Source organism: Marmota monax, unplaced genomic scaffold (assembly GCF_021218885.2).
Source record: "Marmota monax isolate L192 unplaced genomic scaffold, Marmota_monax_Labrador192_F-V1.1 WCK01_AAM20220418_F8-fsc00007, whole genome shotgun sequence".
NCBI lineage: Eukaryota > Metazoa > Chordata > Mammalia > Rodentia > Sciuridae > Marmota > Marmota monax.
The window spans coordinates 28,001,948-28,019,657 of record NW_026692781.1 but is presented as its reverse complement, the minus strand read 5'-3'; the positions used below and the strand labels follow the sequence as shown (position 1 = coordinate 28,019,657).

General features: G+C 34.6%; 1 protein-coding gene across 3 annotated transcripts in view; it reads left to right on the top strand.

Moving 5' to 3' along the window:
• Dnah7 (dynein axonemal heavy chain 7) overlaps nucleotides 1-17,710 on the top strand; it is a 345,957-nt gene that overhangs the window by 306,475 nt on the left and 21,772 nt on the right. For all 3 annotated transcript variants that reach the window (XM_046447272.2, XM_046447271.2, XM_058580336.1), the window contains 5 exons: nucleotides 5,860-6,045; nucleotides 7,491-7,628; nucleotides 11,147-11,377; nucleotides 14,382-14,534; nucleotides 16,542-16,719. In XM_046447272.2, the coding sequence (XP_046303228.1) occupies nucleotides 5,860-6,045; nucleotides 7,491-7,628; nucleotides 11,147-11,377; nucleotides 14,382-14,534; nucleotides 16,542-16,719 (886 nt within the window). The remainder of the gene's footprint in view (nucleotides 1-5,859; nucleotides 6,046-7,490; nucleotides 7,629-11,146; nucleotides 11,378-14,381; nucleotides 14,535-16,541; nucleotides 16,720-17,710) is intronic.

The following is a 17,710-nucleotide window of genomic DNA, read 5'->3' as shown; positions in this document are numbered from 1 at the left end:
CCTTTGATTAATTCTACTCCTATAAAATAAATAGCAGGGTAGTTCCCAATAGCTTAATAAATAGTACTTTATTATAATTGGATATTATGACTATTCTAGTAGGTAGTTAGGATGTTACTTTGTCTCTAGGAACCGATTTTTTTATTATTTATTTTGACACATAAACATCTATGGAGATCTAGAAACCAATTGTATTTATTTTGAAAAGGACTTGAGAAGACCATAAATCTACCAGCCTCCAAAATGGGGAGGTGGGTGGAAAGAGGGAGAGAGAGAGAGAGAGAGAGAGAGACCCCAATTTCCTTCTTTTCTAGAGCATGGCTTTATTTTTAGAGACATGCCAATATATCTTTATTCCAGAGTCTGAACCATTTGTCAAAAAAAGAAACTATTTTAGCCATTGGTATTAACCTGAAGTATAGATTCTGGAAAAAAAGCCTAATATCACATCAACATCTTGGGGGGTGCAGTACCAGAGATTGAATTCAGGGGACACTCAACCACTGAGTCACATGCCCAGCCCTATTTTGTATTTTATTTAGAGACAGGGTCTCACTGAGTTGCTTAGCACCTTGCCATTACCCAGGCTGGCTTTGAACTTGGGGTCTGCCTCAGCCTCCCAAGCCACTGGGATTACAGGTGTGTGCCACCACACCTGGCACATTCTCTACAATGCTGGTACACTGTCTCTCTCTCTTCCTCTCCTTTTCCCTCCTTCCTCTTCTCCCACAACATGGTGGTAAACCTGTTTACATTTGGATTTCTAGGTTTATGTCTTTGAAGAACTATTTGGTAAGTCAACTAGAAGTGCCTGTAAGGATATGAAGCTTTTTTTTTTTAAGTTGGTCTTCTATACCTTAGAGTGTTGTTCAAATTTAGTTGAAACTCTTTTCATTCATTTAATCAATGGAGTATCAAGAAATTTAAGTTTTTGGAACTTTCCAGTTTGCAAACTTTTTAAATCAAATTCTTTATTAAAATTATTTATTCTAATTTGTTATACATGACAGTAGAATACACTTCAATTCATAGTACACATATAGAGCACAGTTTTTCATGTCTGTAGTTGTTGTACACAAATTAGAGTCACACCATTTGTGTCTTCATACATGTGCTTAGGGTGATGATGTCCATCTCATTCCACCATTTTTTCTACTCCCCTGCCCACTCCCTTCCCCTTCCTCCCCTTTGCCCTATCTAAAGTTCCTATATTTCTCCCATGCTTCTCCACCCCACCCCCATTAAGGATCAACATCCACATATCAGAGAAAACATTTGGTCTTTGTTTTTTGGCGATTGGCATACTTCACTTAGCATGATATTTTCTCTATTTCTACAAAAGCAAAGAAGGAACTCAGAAAATAAATATTAAGAGCTCAAATGGCATAACTAAATGTGAAAAATCTTTTATCTGAGTTTTTGTGTTTTATTGGACAAATTCTTATTCTGTGTTAAATGCAATAAATTGAGAAAGCCTTCAATTTTATAGCATCTAAATTGGGCAAAATGTTCAAATGAAACATTAATTTGATAAATTTCTTTCTTGTAGTAATATTGGCCAAAAAAGATGATAATAGAGGAAAACTTGCAGTTATACAGTATCTGAGGAAATATTTGAACTAAAATGATTATAATACAAAAACAAAAAAAATGAAGAGTTCTTCTAATTAGCAATTTGTTTTGAATATCTGGAAAATATATTCTCATTTAAAATATAGTCAGCAGTGAAGACTCATTTGTATGCAGATATGCAAGGCTGGTTCAACATTAAAAAATAATTAATGTAACCATCATATCAATAGATTCGAGAGGAAAAATCACATGACCATATCATTAGATGCTGAAAAAGCATTTAACAAAACCCAATAGTTATTCATAATAAAATATACTCTCAGTAATCTAGAAATAGAAGGGAATTTCCTTAAGAGAACATCTACAAAAAACTTACAGCTAACATCATACATAAATGGTATTTAGTATGACTGGTGTTATCATAAGAAGAGGAAAATTTGGACACACATACACACACACACACACAGAGGAAGGACAGCATTGTGAAGATGAAAGCAGTTTATAGTTTGACTACCACAAAGTAAAAAGAACCTGGAGCTATCAAAAGCCAGAAGGCACTGTAGAGAGTATGATCCTTGATCTTGAACTTCTGTCCTCCAGACCTATTAGACAGTAAAATTCTCTTGTTTTAAGTCACCTGATGAGAGCATGGGGAAATAATACAGGAGACCATCATGATAACCCGGACAGGAGATGTTATGAGTTTAAACTACAAAGCATTTAGGCTAGGATAGGGAACATGGTAGAGATGCAGTTGGATACATAAGGGAAAGGACTGAAATGACTTAGATATTAAATGGTGAAGGTAGAGGGAGAAATCTTGATTCATATTAGTTTTCTGATGTGCGTAGTAGCGATACCTTATTCATTAATCCAGACAAGGGATAGTGTCAGGAATTCACAGATGTGTAGCAGGTAGATAAGTTAAAAAATCCAGGTAAAAGAAGCAGAACAAGGAATGGTTATCATATGGGAACCTATTTCCATGAGTAGTTACTAAGTGTTGCCTTTCTCTATGCTCCAATCTCCACCTTGATCAACCCTCAGTTATTTCTTATCTTGTCCAAACCACATCTTGCTGCTCACACTCCCTGCCACCCCTCCTCTAATCCATGCACTACATTACTTTGCTTTCTCTTCTCCCTGTGTAATGTGTTCTTTCATATCTCTGCACTTTGGTATACATATTTCTCCTATTTTGATTTGCCCTTTCCTGTGCTCAATCCTGGTCTACTTCTGCCACTCTTTCTTGAATAATCAATTCAGACAAAGAAGCAAAGTTTACCTCCCTCCGGTTGGCAGATTTTTGCATGCCACTAAGACTGACAACCACTTTGATCATCCTTTGTTGAGACTCTTGATTATCAAGAGTGTGAGTACCTGTAAGAGTATGAGGTGATTCCAGATCTTTTTATCTTCCATGGTCTACTTACTGATCATCTCTGTGATCCTGTGTCTAAGATACGTAGTTTATTGCCCAGAAATATATGTGTCCAGGCTCTGGCAGCCTTAACAGAGTTCATGATACATCTGGGTTATTGGGAATTGCAAACTTTTGCTAGGAAGCAGAGTATATTCTGCCAAATCATGAGCCACTAAGTTATGTGCTTTGATTTGTTTATTCATGAATTCTCAGTGCCTAAAACAATGTGTGTAGTACTTGCCTCTATGAGTGTCTATTTAATAAGTGACTCTTAGTGAAAATATCTTAATGCTCTCATAGAAAAATGGAAAAACTACTATATATAGAAATTTGGAATAATAATACCATTTACATTGAATAGGAAATGAAAAAAGTATTCAATAAATATGTTAGAATAATTGGTTATTTGCTAAGTTAGAATTTTCATTCTATGTAATTCCTATTTGATTAAGAAACTAAATAGGAAAAATTAAAATATAAAAGAAGAAAATACAAGTGGATATATATTTTCTTCTTGGCAGGTAGGCGTTTGCTTTGTTTTTCTTGTTTTGGTAAGGGCATGTGTATTTGCAAGTATGTGTGCATGAAAAGTTCATCCTTTACCCCTCAACTCTCATCCTAATTTCATCTCCAAGGCAATCAGCTTCACATCTTAGGATATATGTATCCAGACATTATCCTATGCATATATAAGTATACAAATACACATATATATTAACACAACATATATATAATCTTCCTCAAAAATGATATTTTAATTTTCTTTTGTGTTGTTTGTTGCTTATAAACAATGTTTAAGTGAACTACCTCATACATAACCTTGAACTCTAGTTGTTGACTTGGAGCTCTGTTTGCATCTACATTCTCTCCTGCCCATGGGCTCAACATTTTTACCACAGAACAAGAAAGCAATTCAAGCAGCAAGCTACTACTTGGGGACTCCATCTATTTACTTTGCCTCTGGGAGAAAAACACTCTCCAATTTGATTGGTACTTTTTATAACCAAGCTGCTGAAACAACAGGTATCATTTTCCTTATAAACTCTCAATTGTCCAAGTTTCACCCTTTTATACTTAAATCCAATTCTCCCCCTCCTGATCTCAGCTGCATCTGCATCACAAAGTCCTCTTGGGAGCTAGCTACTCAATGTGTTACTCTACCTCAATTATTATTTATTTAATTTGCATATGAGGTTTCTTATTTTTATGAGATGGAGCAAGGCAAGTCCACACAGGGTATGCATCTGGTCAGACTCCTCTCACATTTGCAGTTGTAGAATCAAATACTCTGGAGTTGTGCTCGATTCTGTTTGTCCACAAGTTGTTGCTCACTGACACATTCTCCTACATTCACTGCCTGAGGTTCCAATCTATGAGATAACATTACTCCCACAATTTCCAACCCGAATTCAGTAAGTTTCTCCTCTCAGATCACTACTACCTGCTCTTCTCTAGTGCTGTTCTTCCTATTGAAGAGTCAGTCCTCAGAGTGGGATCCCTGGAATGTAGGATCTATAAACTTTAAATTTTAACAGATAACTAACTATAAGAAGGGTATATAAAGCATAAAGGTGATGAAAAAAATCTCAAGACAAAAGTAGTATATATATTAGTTAAAATATTTTAAATATCACTCTAGTTAAATACCATAAACAACTAAACACCAAATAAAAGGTAAATACAAATAAAAATAAATAAAAGACAAATAAAAATGGGAGAAAACATTTAAATTTATCCGGCAGACTGACTCAGTTTTTATAAGGAGCTTTTAATAACAGGAAAAAATAACATTCAGATGAGAAAGATATGTAAAAGAATGGAGTAGTTTCTAAAATAAAAAATATAGCTGGTGAATAAACATTGTTAAATAACATTTTAGTCAAAACTAAAATTAGTAATTAAAAATAATTTTATGCTTTAATTATCAATGTTTCCCCTAATGATAAAACTCTGTTGGGAGCAGTGAGAAATAGAATTCTCTATACTGCTGATGGGTGTGAAAAATCAATACCATTGTATTTGAAAAACATTTTAGAATTTGTATCCTAGAGGATAAAAGAAAGAGGAAAAAAATAAAAGTATAAAATCATTTACCACAAATTTGATATCAGTTTGTAATTGTTTATACAAACAAAAACTGTTAAAACTTTAGTTGAAAAAACAGAAGAGGCAGTGCACAGAAGAACAAACACTATTAAACACATGAAACAATTAATAGCCTCACTAGTATTTTTAAAAATACAACTTAAAATACTTAATTAGCAGAAACTTTCAAACTGGCTGCTACAATTGCTAGACCTTTCAGAAAAGCAGTTTTGTAATATTGCAAATTGTTTTTTATAAGCAACTTTCCTTGGAATAGAAATGGTCATTTCAAAGTATTTTTAAAGAATTTTTTATGAAATACTACAGGAAATCTCATGAGATTTGATTGAAAAAATGTAAAACTGAACATAGAGTGTGTTTCCAACTGTCAAATCAGTATTGAAGAAAATCAATACTGATTATCTGTGAATGATATCGGCTTTGTTTTGCATGTCGCTCAGAAAGGCAAGGTTTTTAAGGATGGCATGTGGTCTAACTCATTTGTGACTGGCACATAGTAGGTACTCAAACAATGTTGTTTGAACAGTAAATGAGTTCATAAGAGATTAGGTGAGTGAGTACTAGTCTCAGCATTGATTGAATGGAAATGAAATAATACAAAAGAAGAGAAAGATCTGGGGGAAACTGCAACAATTAGTAGGGAAGTATATAAAGGGAAATTTGCAAGAACTTAATAATAGGCTTCAACAAGGAACAATTTCATACAATACTATACTGATACCTCTTACCTGGTTCACGACTTAAGCTCTCAATTTTAGGATCTACCTTATGACGCCCTCCGGTACATGACTGGCGAATGCAACTACGGAGGCAGGGTGACTGACGACTGGGACCGCCGCACACTGCGCACCATTCTGAATAAATTTTTCTGTACAGAATTAGTTGAAAATACAGAATATAAGTTTGACTCAAGTGGCATCTATTTTGTCCCCCCTTCTGGCGATGTAAGTATAGATCAAGAAATCTAAAAGCAATAGAACTTGAAATTCCTATGGTAGCAGTGAATTTTTTTTTTTTTAGGTGATGATTTTCCCCTTGTTTTTTTAGTCACACAGGGACAGAGCACACCCTGTGCACAGATGGAGTTAGTAGTGTGCTGTAATGTGAAGAGTCTCAGAAACATTCCTTACCCAAGGAGAGCTTACTCTCATGAATTCAGTTCTTCCGGTAAAAAGACCTTGTCTCCAGTTAAAATGAATATACACAAGAGGGGTTACAGAATATTATTAATAATAACTAACGTTTATATCACAAATACTTATAAATATAATGATCTCACTAGAGCATCAAATTAACATTGGTACTATAAATACCCTTTTATAAATGAGAAAGCAGATTCATTAAGGTTGAATGACTTGTCCAAGGTCACCCAGGTGGAGGCATCAGAGAGTGACAGAACCACCTATAGCACTAGGCTAAGGTTTCCTTCTGCTCTTCTTCTGGTCCTATCCATTGCCTTCAGATTATCTCACCATAGATTTCAAGGGACTTCCAGGATAATAAGTTTGCTTCTCATTTGATCCCCAGTAGTTAAAGGGTATATTTTGAAAGTTAAACACATGGGCACATGCAACAGAGATACATACTGTAACTCTTGGGCCATAACCCCTATCATCCACTGGGATTAATGCTAGCTAAGCGCAGATATCAATATGGATGAAGGGGAAAATCAGTCCCAGAGCTTACATCACTGATTGGATGGACAAAGTCAACATGAGGAGTTGGGGGGATAAAATAACCAATGATGAATTGTCAAGTGTGAAGAAAGCACAATGAAGTAAGGTTTATGTAAAAAAGTCCATGTCATAAAACCATCAATGACCAAACCTTCCTTGCTCTGTTTATGTTTACATATGATTATATTTATATCGAGGAAGACATGAAATTTTGGTACAAGTCCATGTGAATAAAATGTGTGTGCATATATGTAAAAAGATGTATAATGTTAATGGCAGTAATTGAGATAATAAACTTTCAGATAATTTTTACTTTTCTCATTTTGGTGGATTTATCACAATAAGATTAAACAAAATAATCAGAGTAAACTAGAAAAGACTATTTTTATTCTGATAAGTTAAGAATAGTCACAACAAAATGTGACACAAAAAATTCTCTGGAAGAAATTTCTAAATGAAGTTACCAGATTTCTCCTTCCCTTGTTTAAAACCCATTCCAATTGAGTGGGAGATTTCCTTTTCCTCTAAAAACATGTCCATATTGGTTTTTAAACTTGGGCCCAGACTAAAAGAAAATTAAAGCATTCAGTGTCCAGTCTCACAGGTTCATCCAACTCAATAACTTGAGTGTCAAAAATTCTCTCTCTCATATATGAAGTTCTGCAATGCAATTTATTTCTAATCGCCCAACTTCTTGTTACTTATTTTTTCAGCACAAAAGCTACATCGAATACACAAAGACTCTGCCACTGACCCCAGCACCAGAAATCTTTGGGATGAATGCCAATGCAGATATCACTAAAGATCAGTCAGAAACTCAACTGCTTTTTGATAACATTCTTCTTACACAGGTGTGTGTTGTGTGCACGAGTTGACGTCTGAGCCTGTGAGGGATGCTCTCTGAGCCTCATGTATAGTAGTCAAAGATATTTAAAGGATAAGGAAAAAACACATACATACCTTAAATATAGATTTAAACATAGAGTACATCACATGCAATTTTTTTCATCTTCTCTTTTAGAATCAAGACCTATTCTGTGAATATCATTCTGCTTCTAGGAATTTCAGTTCTTTCTTACATAAGTCTTATCCAACTACAATGTATGTTTTTTTTTTAATCTTCTTTGAGGTGGAAAAAAGAATATCAAAGTTACTTGGGCAGCAGTTTGAAGACAGAAGCTACCTAGAATTTTGCCTGCTTTATTTTCTAGTCTCCTACTAATTCAAAGCAACTGGTTTTAGTGACTTACCTTTATGAAATATTGCAGAAGGGCTGTGGTTGTGGCTCAGTGTTAGAACACCTGCCTAGCAGGTGTAAGGTTCTGTGATAGATCTCTAGCACTACAAACATACATACATATATTCATAAACATTTTACCTATAGAAACAGATCCTCTCACGGTAATATTTTCAGGTTGCATAACATTTAAAGCATATAATTGTTTGGTAAGTACAAAATAAAAGGGTTAGAAGAAATATGCAGATGATCCTTGGCAGACATACAGCCCTACTGATGAGAGCATAAATGCATCACAGCTGGGAGAATAGTCTTCAAAGGCACCAGCATTTAGCATGTCGTGAGCATCAGTCAGTATGTTTGAATGAAATCATTTGCTAATCTTGCTCATCCATTAAGAGATCTTCTCTTGTATTATTCTCCCTTTAAATGTGCTCACTGTTTTTTAATTTTTGGAAGCAAATTAAATTAATCCAAATAACAAGAATTCTCATACTGATTAAATGAAATTTTAATAATTAAGGATAAATATTCAGTTAAGCAAATTATCCTACTTACTGAGTTCTAACTTATTTTTTTAATTGTTATGGAATCTCAAAGTAAACATGATAACAGTTAATATTTATGTAGTACTTACTGTGTGCTAGCACTGTTGTAAGGGCTTTATGTAGAGTAATGTAATACTTATGACAATCCTATGAGGCAGGAGCTATTATTCTTCCCATTTTACAACTAGAAAACTGAGGCACACAAAAATTAAGTAATTTTCCCAATGTCAGTTGGAACAGTTTTGAGGCAGGACACAAACCCAATAGCCTAGTTCCCACTAGTTCAACTCTAGAACCTGTGCTCTGAACTGCTAGCCTATCGGTTCCCTTCTAGATTCTAGAAATGGTGTGTGACTGGAAGGCAGATAGCCAAAGATACTGAAAAATCTTAGAATTAGGAGGGTACTTATTGACAGAAAAGCCCACAGAACTCCTATTTCTAATCTAATCTATAGTGACATTTTTCTAACCAGGCAAAAAGAACAAAGATTTTTTTTTATGTCCATTTTACTCATTGATGGCACTAAAGTCATTGTTGCCTGGGTGGCCATAAAAGTATGTGAACAAACAGGAATAAGTAAATATTTAGGAACATTAGATGGCATGTAGTGCATAATAGTCTGACAACAGGACATTTACTTACAGTGTCTTTTGGCTTTATTTAAACTTGATGGGGTGTGTCACATTATAGAACACATAAAACAGTAGGCTCATTCCAACAGAAAATGACTCAGAACCAAACAAATAAGTTTAAATTCACAAGGGTATCTTCTCAGTATGTGATTCAACAGCCTCTTTTAATATACTCAAACTTGGATTGGAAGTACAATTATACTAATGGGTAAGCAGTAGTTCAGTGAATCACAATTCAGAGGCAGAGAGACTAGAACATCATAGCTTGGAGAGCAAGTTAATGTTGATAAGACTTTTTGTATTGTTGTATTTACATAAAACAGAAAAAATGAAAGAGGGAAGTATCAGAGTTGAGAATGTGACTTTTTACAGAGATCTTTTTCTTATGCTTGACTGCCGTCTTCCATTTTGAATAGGAAAATTATTTGACCTTAGAATATTAGAAAACTAATATGGTGCAGAATCTCTAAAAAGGCTACACTCTGTGATGTCTCCTTAAAAATAAATTTCACTTATTTCATTTAATAAAGGAAAAGTAATTCTTATAATATTCCAATGGTAATTGTGAAAATTCTAAGGACAGGTAGTAAAAAAGAAAAAGCTAAGATAAACAATTATGGATAAATAGCACACAGTTGCTCTTTATTCTTATTATCAATTGGATATTACCTTCAAAAACCTACCACCCACCCCAATTATGTGGTTTTGGTATGTGATAAATATATATGGGAACTGTCTGTTACTGAAATATTTTTATTACATTTTTTATAGGTGATAGGCCTGGGTGTTATGTGATTTTTTTTTATGGAGGCACAGCTACTATTAGAAAATAGAAATTTTTAAATGCTTTTATAGGACCTAAGTGTAAGTCAAAATGCGAATAGAAATCAGCATCTGATTCTTTCAATGAAGTGGAAATAGACATTGCACTAGTTTTGGTCAAACGTTCATCATCTTTTTTGTTCTTTATGGGTTTTTTTTACATATTTAGTTGTAAAACAAGTATCTTGTGATTATAATAAAGTATTAATACACATAAATATCTCTTTTTACTAGCATAATTAAACTTATTAATAATTGCTTATTGTATAACTTAATAGGATCTTATAGTGGTAAGTGATGGGTAGGTAGAAACCTAAGTAAACATAATATTTAGAGTATAGAAACAAGGAAATGTAAAAATCTGAAGAAAAAAAAGAAGACTAAACACAATTTCCTTGGACTGGAAAAATAGGAATTTTCTAATATGCTATTCTCCTTCAGTGCACACACAGGCACACACACATATACATACATTCATTTATTCTGAGAATTTAAAGAGGTTTTCCAGAAAATATAGATTCATTTACACAGTGTCACTATAAACATAAAAAACAAAAATTGACTTGAAATTCTCTTTCCTTGCTTCCAACGTGAATCACTAAAGTCTGTCTTTTCTCTATAACTCTTCCAACTGCTTAGAGAAGATGAGCTTATTTTCTTTGCCCTGCAGGTTCAAGGAGAAAACTATATTTCTACTTTTGGTGACCAGTAGGCCCCAGAGTTATTAGCAAATATATTTTGCAGCAAGTTTTTTCAAAGCAGACCAGATTCCCTCCTTCTCACCATTACTTGGCTACTGCACCAGCTTAAATGCTTTTCTCCCTCCATCTGCAGCATCGGATCCTTCTCCTTCACCCAAGCAGCTAAACCTAAAACTTATTTGCTTTCTCCAGATTCTGTTTTGCCTCTGAAACATCACATGCCTCTCTTTTTCCTCTCTTACAATCATTTTCTCTAAGAAATCCCTCACCATGTGTGTTATCATCACTTTAATAAATCTCGTGAAGGCTCACGGATAAAATTGCAGAATAGTGTTCATGCTTATGAAGATTTACCTTAGGATTTTTTCTTTGCAGGTATTCTTAGAACTGTATGAGGATTTTTGAGTTATAGTTTGGATTCTTCATAGTCTCGTTCAGCAGGTGCTGGTGCAAAATCATCAGATGAAGTAGTAAACGAGGTTGCTGGTGACATACTAGGTAAACTTCCAAACAACTTTGATGTTGAATCTGCAATGAGGAGGTACCCAACAACTTACACTCAAAGCATGAACACTGTACTTGTCCAAGAGATGGGGCGGTTCAATAAGTTGCTGAAGACCATAAGAGAATCATGCATTAATATTCAAAAAGCAATCAAGGTAAGATGAAACTCATAAAATCATTGAGTTAAACATAGTTTAAATCTAATAGCAACTATTTATGAGAACCAAGTACTGTGTGTGCACTGTTCTTGGTTCTTTGGATAAAAAAAAATCATGATTTTTGAGGAACTTAACAGAATTCTGGTAGCAACAGTTAAATAGGTAGATAAGTATAGAGTGTGCTTCATAGCAGTAGCACACTGGATAAGATACACGCTAATAGAGACACAAAATGTTAAAGAATTTAAAAAGCCTCTGACCTTGCAAACTTCCATTTTAAAGAGATAAACAAACCAAAGATAAGTAAACACATTTATAATATTGGTAACTGATACATTCCATGGAAAAAATAAATAAAACAAGGTAAGGAAATAGAGAATAATGGCTGAGAAGCTTGTCAGTCAGACTGAATCAGACCCTTCTGAGAAGCGGATCCTTGGACAGAGGCCAAAATGATCTTAAAGGGGAAGCCAGGGGACTATTGAGGGAAAAGCATTTTAGAGAGAGTGTAAAAGTCAAGAGAAGAACAACCGTGTCATGGTCCAGGAGCATCAGAAAGAAGACTGGTGTGGCTAGTGAGCACGAGGGAGATGGCAGGACCAGATCATGATGGCATTGTCGGCGTGCTTAGGATCTTGAATTTTATTTTAAAATAAGAAGATAAAAGGAAGGCTTCAAAGGTTTTTAAGCAGTGAAGTTAATTGACCTATTTTACATTTTCAAAAGTTAATCTGGCCCCTGGAGAAAGTCATGTAGGGGACCAGGATTTGCACAGACAAATGCTCCTTACACAGTTGAAGTAGTCCATCTGAGCTGGCCTCTTGTAAGTAGCATTAGAGGGAGAGAGATGTGGTCGCTTATATTATTATCGACTTAGGAGTCTTCTAGGGTGACTGAAAACTGGTGTGGGAGGAGTGAGCAGAGAGGAGTCAAGGATCACTCCTTGTTTGGCCTAGGAAGTAGAGGCTTGGAGAAGGAACAGGTTTGAGGGAGAAAGTCAAGAATTGTTTTTCACTCAGATTAATTTTGAAATGCCTCATAGACTTAATGGAGAGGTAGAATTACTATTAGATACATGCTTTAGAGTTTAAGAGGGAAGTAAAGCCTGGAGATACATTTCAGAGTCTAATATACATTGATTTTTATTTAGAAACAAAATTTATAAATTATCTCAAATATTTTGGTAGTGCAGATGAGTCTAGGTTATTTTGAGGCATCAATTTCTCTCATCCATCCACCCAAACTATATGAACTACTTATAATTTTCTTTATATTTCCCTACTTTGGGAAAGAAAATGTTCAAATTTGAAAAACCGAACTTGAAATGATCTCTGCAACCAATGTATATGAAGCATAAATGTATTTTGTGTTTAGATTTGGGTCCTATTCCCTAAATATCTTATACGATATAGTTTCTCTTTTGTATTTTATAATATTATATATATGATATATTTTCAAATAATCCAAGATCTAAAAGCATCCAAAATACTTCTGGTCCCAAGAATTTTAGATAAGGAACACTTAATAGAAGAAAGCTCATTATAATAGACACTATAGTCTAAGAGGTCTGAAGATAGTACCATGAAAACTTTATGCCTGAAAATTAAAGAGTGCAAATGAATGTATAAATTCTTGAGAAAGCATATGTTACCCAAATTATACAAGAAACAGAAAATCTGTAGTTGCCTCTGTATATAAAAAGGGAATGCTTAATTGAAAAACTCCTCCTTCATATTGGAAACCTTCTTCTGATGTCTAATAAATTTGGGTTGTCCACTTTTAAATAAGAATGGGGCATTATCATGTTGAGGGGACACTATAAGAATACTGATGATTGCTGACTGTGGTCTGCACAGTAGAACAATCTGAGTGAGTTCTTCAGCAAAGAAACATTCAGCATCATTAAGTGTTTTTCCTCGACCCCCTTTTTCTTTCCTGAAGAGAAAGATTAGCTCATAGCATTTGGGGAGCTAAAAGGAATAAAGGCCATAGGAATCTCAGCGTTGTCTACCCATGCTTTCTCTTAACACCCTTGATTTCTGTATGATAACTCTGACCTCAACTGGACCTGGCATCTCCCACTCCAGGAATTTCTGTATTTTCCTTTCCAGGTTACATTTAAAGTCAGTGATGTGCAGTTAGGGGGGAAGAAGACCTAGGAATTTGTTTTATAAACCAGGTTTCAAAACTCTTCTCATTTAACAGCATCCTCCTTTCAGAATTATGTAGGATTATTAATTCCCAAGGCTTGGGAACATTCCTCAATGTATATCTAACCTTTCAGGATAAGGTTTCTTGTGACTACTGAATCGGCTATCAGCAGTCCACATGCTTTCTCACTCCCAAAATTGTGTTCCCATCATCCCTTTCCCTGTTCCTTTCTGCACTTGTGGGCTTATGCCTTAAAAAAATAAACGTATTTAATATTGTTTCAGTGGAATTTTGAGAAGGCAACAAATGAAATATGTGTGTTTAGTCTATCAACAGTTACTGTAAAATCTCCATATGTTAGTTGAAATAATATTTTTATATAGGAAAAACAGAAATGATAATCATAACTGGACCAATTATAAGATCAAAATAGGCAGAAATTTTCAAGAAACTCAAAGTTTCAATATGTGGCCATCAGTGATTCAAAATAGAACAAGGTCAGCTAGACTTCACAATGGTATTCCAAATATTTTAACTTTTCAAACCATTTCATATAATTTTCCTAATTTAATATTTATCACTGTCCCTCTAAGAAGACAGAATGAAAATATATTACTTGTTCATTTATTAAAGAAATAAGTCAAAGTTAGACTGTGATTTTCCAGTAAAATTTTGTTAGAATAAAACTTAATATTTTTTAAGGACTAGTTCAAAGACTCCCGGATGTCCTTGTATAAGCAAAAACAAATATCTTCACTTTCTGTTAGCATAATTGTAAAGAAGGTATTTAAAAGAGGACTGGCTATTCATAGTCTATACTATCATGTTAGCAAGGTTAAATGTATTTCAGGGGCTCGTAGTGATGTCTACAGATCTTGAAGAAGTGGTTAGGAGCATTTTGAATGTCAAAATTCCAGGAATGTGGATGGGTAAATCCTACCCAAGCCTTAAACCACTTGGCAGCTATGTGAACGACTTCCTTGCAAGACTAAAATTCTTGCAGGTAAGTTTATCCAAATTAACATACATTGTTATTTTTCTTCTGGCTTAATTTTCTTCATCACAATGCCCAACACATGAGTGTTATTCTCTAGTTTGCTGTGAGTGCCAGACACAAATGGCCACTATTTAATAATGTTTTATATGATGTATATACCTGTCACACTGAATAGTCACAATACTAGTACTAGAAGTGGAAGTTCTGACTTTAGAGTATGTATTCATGTTCAGTGAAGTTAATGGCATTTGAAAAGAGAAAAAAATCTGGCATGTTGACTTTCCCTTTAAATATTTAGCATTAAAATAGATGCTTATAGGGGCTGGGGTTGTAGCTCAGTGGTAAAGCACTTGCCTAGCATTCATGAGGCACTGGGTTCCATCCTCAGCACCACATAAAATTAAAAGTACCCTACACACACACACACACACACATACATATACATATATATACATGTGTGTATGTGTGTGTGTGTTTGTGTGTGTGTATATATATATATATATATATATATATATACACACACACACACATGCTTATAGCAGAGCATCTTATAAAGCTAGACAAGTTATTAGTGAGGAGTTTGATTTCTTCCTTTCCTGGCAACCTTTTTGGTCATGAAATCACCACTTAGCTGGTTTAGCACAGGACAGCAATGACCTCAATGGCTGATAGGCTTCTTCCTATTCAACATTTCCAAGACAATCTCCAAATTACTGGCAATATCTGTGCTTACCGGTGCTCTCGTTAATAGTTTTGTTGTTGTTGTTGTTGTTGTTTAGTTGTAGATGGACACAATACCTTTATTTTGTTTATTTATTTTTTAATGTGGTTCTGAGGATTGAACCCTGTGTCCCACACATGCTAGATGAGCACTCTACCACTAAGCTACAACCCCAGCCCTTATTAATAGTTATATCCTTGAAATATCAGTTAATTTCCTAGGTATTGTATATGAGGCATCAAAAACTGTAAGGAAATTGCTTCAGGGATAAGTGGATTTAATTCCCTTTTTTTTTTAATTTATTTTTTTTATTGGTTGTTCAAAACATTATAAAGCTATTGACATATCATATTTCATACATTAGATTCAAGTTGGTTATGAACTCCCAATTTTACCCCAAATACAGATTGCAGAATCACATCGGTTACACATCCACATTTTTACATAATGCCCTATTAGTAACTGTTGTATTCTGCTACCTTTCCTATCCTCTACTATCCCCCTTAATTCCCTTTTTCATAACACAGGCCCCCTTTTCTATGAGTTGGATGCTAAGGAATTAAGATTGTTCTGGAAAGATGAGGCTCTGCTTTGGGCTCTTATAGGGAAAAGCTTTTCAAGTTGATTTGTTTCAGCTTGGCCTCTATAATTTATTATTTAAAGTAATTTTTCAGCCAGGTCAGAATTAGAATCTGTGATATTAATAATTAAGGAGTCTTGATATTTCTAAAGACCCTAAATACCATAAGCTCTTACTCTACCCTGCTTGTTTCAGGAATTCTTTGTGCAATATCATGTGTTTCTGTATGTCAGATTTCATTATATTTTGGTGAAATAAGAGAGAAAACTTCCCCAGAATAGTATACTAGGTACTAATGACTCATTTTATTCTCATTAATCAGAGTAAAAATTTTTAAAGAATAAACCTCATGAGCAGACTATGGGAATCTCTCTTGTTCAACTAAGTCACATATTTTGTGCAACAGTGCATTTCAGATGTTCAGTGTGGTATGGGGATTTTCTGAAGGAACCTTTGGGCGTGTATAAAACAGACATTTATGTCTGCATTCTCACACATTGTAATTCCCAAGCTGTTGTGAGAGAGATGAAGTTGAAAGTCAGCATCAACACTGAACGCTACTTATTTTTGGCTTGTCATCCCTGAGTTCGTTTACTAGTTTAGATAAAGAAAGCAAAAATATTTGGGGACACATTTTAGTAAGCAAAGGTTTTTTTTTTAAAAAAAAAAATTGAAGACTATCATTAGGACTCTGTGTTTTGGTCCACCACAGCAATGGTATGAAGTTGGCCCTCCTGCAGTCTTCTGGCTTTCTGGCTTCTTCTTCACCCAAGCCTTCCTGACTGGTGCCCAGCAGAACTACGCCAGGAAATACACTATTCCCATTGATCTCCTTGGGTTTGACTATGAGGTGATGGAAGACAAAGACTATAAACATGGTCCTGAAGATGGTAAGTGGAGTAAGAGAATGAGTTTGCTTTTATCTTGGCACTGAACAGAGGTGTAATTTCTTGCTTACCTTCCTCAGCTATTAAAAATGTAAACAACATGTAGGTAACTTCACCTCAAAATGGTTGAGAAAAAATTTATGGAGAGAGGATATATGATAAAGTAAATGGGGCACAAATGCTAGCAATAGGTGAATCTGAAAAAAAAAGAGCATATGTCCCTATATTTTTTTCAAAATTGTGTAAGTTAGAAATTACTTTTAAAAATCATTAAATTAACAATACATGTATAAACAGCCGTAACCTTATTTTGGCCTTGGGGAATCAAGATGATGCGGCATTGAAAAGGAGGAGGTTTTTCCTGATCCCTCAAAGAGTGTACTTTTGCAGAGTTCTAAAGTATGTAATCTTTCCTGTTATATAGAGCATTCCCAAACTTATAACTAATATGAGCATTTGTTTTATGATTTACAGATTGGTTGTGGGAAAATCTTTATTTTCCTTATCAATTGCTTTTCAACTTTGTGGTTACTCTGATGTTTTATTTCAAATTCAGTGGATAGAATTTTAAACTATTTCAAACAAGTGTTTCTAAGAATGCTATGGATTTCTAAATTTTACCCAGTTGGTGCTGTCTTTAAATGAAGGACATCTATTTCTAAATGACTGTTATATACTGCCTCAATTAATGTATCACAGTCAACTCTTCCTTATTCATCACTGAATTATGAATTCACTGGCTCACTTCCTTAGGTACCAGAGATATCAACAGGGAAATATTAGGATCTAGTCCCTCAACCAGTTTAAACTTTAGTGGGAGATACTGGCAAGTTTATATGCAGTCACAACAGAGTTTGATAATTATGTTACTGTGCCAAATGTTTTTACTTTATGTTGATTGTCACACCAAAGGGTTTGCAACACAAAGCCATCCTACTACTATTCCTCTGGGAAATTTGCCTTCCCACTCTCATATTCTCCTTTTTCCTTACCT